The 10,365-nt window shown below is 37.0% G+C and overlaps 1 protein-coding gene across 1 annotated transcript; it reads right to left on the bottom strand.

The window, feature by feature from the left end:
- Positions 1 to 9,144: 9,144 nt before the first annotated feature.
- LOC118842228 (olfactory receptor 10A5-like) lies at positions 9,145 to 10,092 on the bottom strand. Its single transcript, XM_036749824.1, has one exon. The coding sequence runs from the start codon at positions 10,090 to 10,092 to the stop codon at positions 9,145 to 9,147; it is 948 nt and encodes a 315-aa protein (XP_036605719.1).
- Between the last annotated feature and the right edge of the window lie 273 nt (positions 10,093 to 10,365).

Raw genomic sequence — 10,365 nt, 5'->3', positions numbered from 1 at the left:
AGTGATTTATTGATGTGAGAGTCATTTCTAAATTATCTATATTCAGACCATTGGATTATTAGAGCAAAGATCAAAATTAATACAAAAGTAGAGGAAAGAATAAAAATAGGGGGAAAAAGTGTAATACTATTAAACCTGCCCAGTTTAAGCACATTCATTTATGTCAAAAAAAAAATAGGATGGAGGAAAAGACATCAACACCAATTATATAATTTAGATATTTAACTAATGCAAATCAAATGTCATAGTCAGACCAAAAGAGCCTAGAAACCATTTTAATCAACAAACACATGACTTGCCAAGCCGAGAGATAAGGTAGCCAGGGTAACACTGATTTAGAATACCAACTCACTTTTAAAATTCTTGAAAGAAGGCTAATGGAAGATTATGAGCAGCATTGACTCAAACCAGAAGCAATAGAAGGATAAAGAAGTTTAAAGATGCTTGGCAAGAGGCCCAGGTAAGCAACGACATCCAATGGGCATTTAATTAGAAGAGAGCTGGAACAGGTTGGTGTAAATGTACTTGGAGGAAACAAAATTAGAAGGGGAGCAAGGTTGTAGATAGCAAATCTACCTAAAGTATCCCAGATATTCAAAAATAATTGAAACAACTTTAGCAAAATAGGATATAAAATAAACCCACATAACTCCCATCTTTTTTGTAAATAACTTTTTTCATAAACTACAAAGTACCAGAAGATGTTTTTTTTTTAAATTCTGTTCAAAATTAATAGATATTTTATATAAGCTATTTGGGAGTCCACCGATCAAAACACACGGGCACTATATGAATCTAACTACAAAACACTACAGGAAAAATTGCAGATACTAATTTTTCATGCTTGGAATGTGTCCATTTTTAAATGATTTACCAATTGGGTAATATTTAATTAATGCTATTAACATGTAGTGCTATGCCAAACTAAGGATGTTATAGACCTAGGGGGAAAAAATAACATCTGGAGAAAAAAAGTCAATTTCAAGGACAATAATAAGTAGGAAGAAAGGGAGCCTTGTGGTACCAGATCTGAATTCTAGGAATTCTGTTGGGTTTGTCTTCAATCTGCAATTTTCCATGAGGCTTTATGTATAGGTAATTTAAAGTCATTGTCTTCTGAGTTTGTTTCTTCAGTTTCCCTGCCATGCTTTTTATGTTTAAGTTCTTTGGGGGGGGGGGGGGTGTTGCTCATTTTCCAGCCTATTTCATGACTTTTGACCTTGACGTTTGAGTTGGGCTCTGCTTTGTTCTGGGGAAAAGGGGGTTACTAAACTTAGCTTCAGGCTTTTATGTCCTCCTGTTCAGGTAAGTCTGGAGACTTTTAAGTTTTCAATGCTTCCAAAGTGGTATGTTCTGGGCTTTGGTCTAGTCACTGCCCTTCTGGTCTGCACTCTGGCCCTTAAAGGGTTCCTGGTCCCTTGTGACTGCAGCCTCTCTTCTCTGCCCTGGAATTGTAACCCATACCCAAAGAGGGTCTCTGCTCCCTTTTGACTACAACTGCTCTTCTCCACCCTGAAATTGTAACCTGGGAATAGGGTACTGGAAATGGAGCTGCCAAATAGCACCCAATTCTGAGCTCAATGCTAGCACAGAGGTCTCCCTTGATTTTCTTTCTGACCAAGAATTCAGTCTCCTTATCAGCTCTGAGCATTGGGTGCTCCAGGTGTTGCCACTGCCATCACCACCTCCATTAGCTCATGGTCAATGGTATTTCTACCATGCCATGTTGTAGGTAAGCCCTATTTCAGTGTCTGCAGACTTGAATTTCTGTCCTCCTAAGTTACTTGGGGCTGAAAAAAAATGACTCACTATGACTTTTTGGTGGTTATCCTGCTCAGAATTGTTTGATGTACTTAAAAAAAAAAAAAAAGATTGTTCAAAGCCATTTACAACTTGGTTCCCTCCTACTTTTCCAGTCTTCATACACCTTATTCCTTGCCACATGTTCTATGATCCAGGGACACTGTCCTCTTTGCTGTTCTTCACACGAGATACTCCATCTCTTGACTCCAGGCATTTTCAATGAATGGTCTCTTTGCCTGGAATTCTCTCCCTTCTCATCTCCCCCTTCTGCCTCCCCTGGCTTCTTTCAAGTCCCAGCTAAAATCTTTCTATGAAATTTTTTTTTCTGACCCTTAATGCCTTCTATTAATGAACTCCAATTTATTTTGTGTGTATTGAGCAAAACAAATCCATGTATTGACCATGTCCAAAAATGTATGTCTCATTTTGCATATTGAGACCATAACTTCTTGGAAAGCATGCTTCATTTTTATCCTCTGGGGTTGTGGCCAGTCATTGATCAGAGTTCTTGTCTTTCAAAATTGTTTTTCCTTGTTATGTTATTATATATATTGTCCTCTAGTCCTGTTTATATTGTTATACATCACTTTGTACAACTCAGATTTTCTGAAATTTTATAATCATTTCTTACATCAAAAAGTAATATTCCATTACATTCATATGTGATAATTTGTTCAATCATTTCCCAATTGATAGGCACCCCATTTTCTAGTATTTTGCTAGAACAAAATATGCTGTTATAAATAATTTTTGTATATATGGGTCCTTTTACTCTTTTACTCTTTCTTTGATCTCTTTGGAATATAGGCCTAGTAATTATATAGCTGGGTAAGGGGGTATGCCCAGTTCAAAGAATTTATGGACTTTGTTCCAAATTGCTTTCTAAAATGGCTCCATTTCATAGCTCTATCAACAGGATATTGGTTTGCCTCTCTTCCCTCATCCCTTCCCACAATTGTCATTTTCATTTTGTCATTTTTTTTTTTTACCAATCAGGTGTAAAGTAAAACTTCAGAGTTGTTTTGGTTTGCATTTCTCTTAATGATTTGGAGCATTTTTAAAATATGGATTACAAAGCTTAGAATTCTTCCTTTGAGAACTCCCTGTTCATATTATTTGATTTTTTACCTTTTGAGGAAAGACTGCCATTTTTAAAATACATTCGAGTCAATTCCAGATATATATTTTGGATATTAATCCTTTATCAGAGAAACTTACTGCAAAGATTTTTCACAGTTAACTATTTCTCTTCTCATTTTAACTGATATTGTTTGTACAAATATGTTTTAACTTCACATAATAAAAATTTTTCAGTTTATCTTTTATGATCCTCTCTATCTCTTGTCTGTTCATGAACTCTTTCCCTACTCGTAGTTGTGAAAGGTATTTTCTTGTTCCTCTAATTTGTTTATTATTTGACCTTATTTAATGAGGTCAAGTATACATTTAGTGCTTATGGTGTTAGATCTTGGTCTAGAACTAATTTCTCCTGGACTACCTTTCAGTTTTCCCAGCAGTTTTCATTGAATTGCCCCAGTAGTAATGGATCTTTGGATTCATTGAACTCTATGCCATCATGTTCATTTACTTCTGAGTACTATATACCTAATCTAATCTACTTATCAACTTTTCTATTTTCTTAACCAATAATAAATAGTTTTGAAATTACTATTTTGTAGTATAGTTTGAGATCTGGTATTCCTAGGTTGCTTTACCTTTTTTTTTCCTTTATTTCCTTTGAGAATCTTGAACTTTGGTGTCTCCAGATGAATTTTGTCATTTTTTTCTAGCTCTATAAAGTACTCATCTGGTAGATTGAATGGTATGGCACTGAATAATAAATTATTTTAGGTAGTACTGTTATTTTTATTATAATGGCACAACCCAACCATGAGCAGTTAATATTTCTCCACTTATTTGTCTGTCTTTATTTTTTACATGAAAAAAAAACACTGACCCCATGAGGTAGGTACAAAAGTTGTTATCCTAATTGTCCAACTGAGGAAACTGAAGCTCAGAGAATGATTTATTCATGGTTTATTTATCTAGTAAGAAGCAGAGGCATGATTCTAACCAAGCCTCTTTTGATTCCAAGGCCAATACTCTTTCTGTCATTCTTTAATATCCAAGTAGAATGTAGCAGTCAAAGAAATTAAGGATAAAACTTTGCTTAGGGAACACCCACTTTAAGTGATCAGGAAAGCAATAAGGAAACAGAAACAATAATTAGGGGGCAGTAGGAGAATCAGTGGAATGTAGAGAAGAGAAGCCAAGGGAAGAGAGGATATTCAGAAAAGAAGATGATCAATCCAGTTAAGTTCTATAGAGTAATGAAGGATGATGAAGACTGAAAAAAAAATCCTTTGTATTTGGCTATTAAGAATACATTGGTGACCTTTAAGAGAGTATTTTCATGAGAGTTGTGAGAATGATAATGATATTATAGAGAACTTAAGATATCTGGAGACAAAGTGGTAAAAATATAGGGGGTAGATAGTGTTTCAAAATGTTGGGTCCCTGAAGGAGAGAATAGATATGAGACAGAAGCTGCATGGAATAGGAAGGATCAGGGCAAGGCTTTAATAGTACTGAGTATACCTAAGGTTATCTGTTGGCAATGGGAAGGAGCCAGTGGAAAGGGAGACATTAAGGATATTTGGGGGACAGAAGACAATTGCTGGAGGAAGATCCTAAACAGGCATGAAGGGATAGGGTCAAGAAAAGCAGGTAAACTGATAAGCCTTAACAATGAAAAGGTGTTCATTCTACTAACTTGAGAGGTAAGAAGAAAATATGATGATGCTGATAAATGTTGAGGTAGGAAAGAAGAAAATAGTTTACATCATTTGACTTCAATTTTCCCAGTGAAGTTTGAGGCTAAATTATCTGCCCAAAGTGTGGTATGTTATAGGGGTGTGATTCAGGAATTGAGGAAAAAGGATAAGATTTAGGACATTCCCTATAGGAGATGATAAGGAATCAATATGAGTAAAGCATAAAGATTGCAAATGGACTGATTTGATGAGTTTCCCATCTTAACTACTCGATGTAGTATGTGCAATAAATGGTTTTGATCAACTATTCCAGGATATATGGCTAAGCCAATCTATTTAACATTACTATGAAATTCACTGAGGAAGCTTGCAGTGTTCTAAGACTCAACATATTAGTATAAGGTCACTTTCAGAAAGGAACATTTGGAAAAATTCACCATTAAAGCAAAATCCCTCATTTGAAAGATTATAAAGGCTTTCATCCACAATGTGAATGAACAATTAATCTTCCTATTTAACACTTCACTTGATGACAGTGCAATGAACAAAGAGAGCTCCATAATCATGTCTGACCTGAAATCTTATATAATTTTGACATATGAGTGATAGACATTTTGTCTGAAAAGTGCCTACAAGGCTATGTTTTTCTCTACCATGTCAAATACTTTCTCAAAAACAGTAAACAATAAACTCAGAGAAATGTTACAGTTCTACATCTCCCAGTCCACTGCATTACCTTAAAGAAATGGTTTATTAAGATGGCAGAGTACAGGCTATGACTAGCTGAACCCTCCTAACATTCCCCTCCAAACAACTTTAAAATAATGCCTCAAATCAAATTTTGGAGTGGAAGAGCCAAAGAGGGAAAAACACACACATATATATGTATGCACTCAGTTGGGTATAGAAATCTATCTTACCCAATGGGGAGATAGGAGGGGAAGGGGATACAAAATATGGGACAGTGGTCAGAAGCAAAACAAACTTTTGAAGAGGGATAGGATAAAAAGAGAGAAGGATACACAGAGGAAAATGGGATGGAGAGAAATGCATAGTTAGTGATCATAATTGTGAATGTGAATATAATAAGCTAACCCACGGAATGACAGCAGTAGCAGAATGGATTGGAAAACAGAATCCAACAATATGTTATATACAAGAGACATTCGGGACAGAAAGACAAACATAGTTGAAATGAAGAGCTAGAGCAGACTCTATGATGTTTCTGCTGAAGTGAAGAAGACAGTGGTAGCAATCATGATCTCAGACAAAGCAAAAGCAAAATTAGACCTAATTGAAAGAGATAATCAGGGAACTAAATTTTGCTAAAATGTGCCATAGATAATGAAGGAATATCAGATTTTGTAGCAAATTTCTCTGCTAAAGGCTTCATTTTTCAGATATATAAAGAACTGCATCAAATTTATCAAAAATAAGAGCCATTCCCCAATTGATAAATGGTCAAAGGATATGAATAGACCATTTTCAGAAGAGGAACTCAAAGCTATCTATAGTTATATGGAAAAAAATGCTCTCACTATTGATTAGAGAAAGGCAAAATAAACTCTGAAGGAACCACCTTCAAAACTGACAAATGCTGGAGAGGGATGAGGGAAAATAGGTACATTATGAACTATTAGTGGAGTAGTAAATTGGTCCAGCCATTCTGGAGAACAATCAGGAACTATACTCAAAGGGCTAATAAAATTCACATACCCTTTGACCCAGCAATATCACTACTAGATCTGTACCCAAAGAGATCAAAGGAAAAAGAAAAGGACCTGTATGTACAAAAATATTTATAGCTGCTCTTTTGGTGATGGCAAAGAACTAGACATTGAGGGGTTGCTCATCATTTGAAGAATGACTGAACAAGTTATAGCATATGAGTGAGATGGTATACTATTGTGCTATAAGAAATGATGTGGGGGGTGGTTTCAAGAAGGAAAAAAAAACATGGCAAGACCTATACAAACTAATACAAAATAAAGTGAGAAAAACCAGGAGATTATTGTGCATAGTAACAGCAATGTTGTAATGATGATCAACTGTAAAAGGTTTGATTACTCTGATTAATACAGACAATTCCAAAGGACTCATGATGAAAAAATGCTGTCCTCCTCCGGAGAGAGAACTGATGTACAGTGCAAACTGAAGTATAATTTTCTCCCTTTATTTTTTTCTTGCAATATGGAAATCTGTTTTGCATGATTTCACATGTGTAATCGATATCACAATGTTTGCCTTCTCAGTGGATGGGGGAGGGGTAGGAGGGAAGAAGAGAATCTGGAAATCAAAATTTAAAAAGGAAAGAATGTTAAAAATAAATAATAAATATTCAAACTTAAGATGGTCTGTTATGGAAAATCATCAACCATACTCTTGTGTACACAGATCATTTCATAAAGATTTTATAGATATGAGAAATAAGGTATATGTGTTAATGGTAGCTAACATCTTCTTACTTTTTCCTCTTAAAAATAGTTTCCAATCTATTCTATGGATTTTTATTGTTTGATATATCTTGAGAATCAGTACTGAAGTTCAGATAAAGTGTTGGCTTTATAGAACCTATATTAGATTACATGCTGTCTTGGGGGGAGGGGAAGAGAGGGAAAGAAAATTTTAAACTCAAAATCTTATGCAAGTGAATGCTAAAAACTAAAAATAAATGAATTAATTATTTTTAAAAAGTGTTGCCTTTAGCATGATTTTTTTTAGTTTTTATTTGATCAAATATAGCAACCTCCCCACTTCATCTTCTTAATTTAAAGTACCATTACTATTAATTTGTTTTGCATGATTTAGAAGGAAAAAATTCCATAAAATGTGAGAACTGGAAAACACAACCTAAAGAGAGCTGGGATCTTTCATCATAAGGAGTAGAAATACTAGGAAATTATTCAGTGAAGGACATTGAATTTGGATTTGGTATATTGATGTTAGAGACTTTTTTTTTTCTAACCATACTGAAAAAAGACAATCAGCAAAAACGTCAACATTGATTCTGGGACATTAAATTGGATGCCAAGGAATAAGAAGAGTTATTCCCCTTCTGCCAAACTGGACTATTAGCTATTTCCCAAACTTGGTGTTCTCCCTTTCTTATCTATGCTTTTGTACAAGCTGTATTTTATGCTTGGAGTTGACTCTCTCCTCACATCCGTGTCTTAGAATCCTTAGATTCCTTCTAAGTTGACCTTACCTTTCCTGGTGCACACAGTGGATCTCATCCATAGTTCTCTTCTCATTATATTGTTTTTACTTCTCTGTAAATATAACAAGCAGCCTGCCTCAGTACTGGCAAGTGGTATTCTTCTGTTGCAGACAGACAATTCCTTTCTAATTCAATTCAGCAAATATTTAGCCCTTGATAGGCAATGCAAATACAAAGACCAAAATAAAATAGTCCCTGCCCTCAAGTATTTTTACATACCACTGAGGAGATGGAATGGAATGGAAAATAATTTATTAAGAGCTTACTATGTGCCAAGCAGTTTGCTAAGTACTAGGGATGCAAGGGGATGGCTAGGACCATAAACACTGGGTGCCATCATAGGAAACCATAGACCTTCCCTTTCCTCAATCCAGCCCCTATTACCCCATTGTCCAGTTCCCACAAAGTACTAGACACTCATTCTCAACTAAAATGTTGAAACCCCCTCCCCAATTCTGTATCCACTCTGACCCTCATACTCACTATCCTCTTGGTCAAGGATTGTCTGTCTTGTCATTACTTACCAAGGTCCTTGGGGTCTTGCCATTTTCCCTGAGGCTTTCTCCTCCAGAACCTAGCCTTTCCATTTGCTCTGAACTAAACCTTCTTTTATGTTCTGTCTTTCCCCAATTAGAGCATGAGCTTCTTGGGAACAAGGATTCACTTTTCTACTTGCTTGTCTAGCACTTAACATAGTCCTTGGCACATAGTAAACACCTAATAAATTATTTTTCATTCCATTCTATCCCCCAAGTGGAATATAAACTCCTTGAGGGGAGGGTGAAATATTTGTTGAAATTAAAAAGGAATTGCCTGTGTCTGCTAGAGAAGAACAGTCATCTTTGGAGGCAGTAAGAGTAATAAGTTGAACTTCAGAGGGTCTAGTTGTCCTTCCACTTCCATAAGTTCATATTAAAAAGAGATTATTACTTGGCCATAATACATGTCATTCCGGCAAATGTAGAAATGCGTATGCATAGAGTATTTGGATAGAGTTGTGCCATCATTTCACTGGCCTTGGTGAGAACTATGGATCCATGACTTTAGGGGAAAAGTAGTTTCACCATCAATTCCTTGGCTGCTTGGTAGAATTACCTCCCGATGATTCATTCATCCTTTTGCTTTCTTCTCTCCACTGTACATATTGTAGGCAGCTCTCAGAAGTGTTTTGTCTTCCTTGATCCTCCCACTGAGTGGGGCAGAGAGGAAAAGAATCACCCAAGCCAGAATTATTCTCCTTTCATCAAACTTTCCTAACCTCTCAACTAGGCCCCTGAGGTCCTTTCCAGCCCTAAGTCTATGATCCTGTAATTGTAATGTCAAAGGTGGAGTAACTCTTGGAGCTTCAGATCAAAATTTCCGGAATCCCAGGGCTCTGTGAAGAATATGATGGAGTGTGGTTTTCACTTCCTTATTCCTGAGGCTATAGATAATAGGGTTCAACATTGGGGTTACCACTGTGTAGGACAATGACAACAACTTCTTGCTCTCAGGAGAGTTATTAGACTTGGGTCGGAAATAGGTAAGGCTTGCAGACCCATAGAATAGGGAGACCACAAGGAGATGGGAGGAGCAGGTGGAAAAGGCCTTACGTTTTCCCTCAGCTGAAGGCATCCTGATGATGGTAGAGCCTATGCAAACATAAGAGCCCAAGATCAATAAGCAGGGGGCCATGACAACCAGAATAGTTCCTACGATGGCATAGATTTCAAAAAGTGCAGTATCTGCACAGACCAACTTCAGCACAGGTGGACTATCACAGAAAAAGTGGTTCACTTGGTTAGAGCCACAGAATGGGAAACTGAAGAGCCACGCTGTCTGTACTGTGGCCACAGGAAGTCCTGATAACCACGAGGCAGCAGCCAGCTGTACACAAGCCTTGTGACTCATGATGATTGGATAGCGTAGGGGGTCACAGATGGCCAAATAACGGTCATACGCCATGGTTGCCAGAAGAAAGCACTCTGAAGCCCCAAAGAAGAAGAAGAAATACATCTGAACAGCACAATTGAGGAAGGAGATGTTTGTATCATGGACAAGCAGTGTTCCTAGCATTTTGGGAACAATGACCAGGTTAAAGCCAATCTCTAGGAGAGATAGGTTCCTGAGGAAAAAGTACATTGGACTGTGCAAGCCGGAGTCAACTGTGGTGACCAGTATAATAAGGGCATTGCCCATCAAGGTGATAAGTTCAATGATCAGAAATAGAAGAAAGAGCAATGCCTGAAGCTTGGGTTGCAGGGCAGAAAAGCTAAGGAGGACAAACTCACTCAGTGTTGTCCAATTTCCCCCAGCCATGGGCGCAGGAAATTGGTCCCCAGCTGCAGAGACAGAGAGAAGCTTTTAACTGAGGTACCAAAGTTTTCACAGCTAGTTAGCAGATCCAAATCTGGATACCAACTCTTCTATGCTATACCAGATTGCCTCCCCAGTAACAAACTACTTCATTTAGAAATTTCCCTGCAGTTTGTTTCCTAATTGGCTGAGGAATGGGGTTTTCTTATTGACTTGAGAGCTAAACCTGTGAGTTTGCTCTGTGGAAATATGGCCCATGGCTAGACTTCAACGCCT

The sequence above is a fragment of the Trichosurus vulpecula genome, chromosome 3 (genome assembly GCF_011100635.1).
Source record: "Trichosurus vulpecula isolate mTriVul1 chromosome 3, mTriVul1.pri, whole genome shotgun sequence".
Classification (NCBI taxonomy): domain Eukaryota; kingdom Metazoa; phylum Chordata; class Mammalia; order Diprotodontia; family Phalangeridae; genus Trichosurus; species Trichosurus vulpecula.
This window is presented reverse-complemented; position numbering and strand designations above follow the sequence as displayed.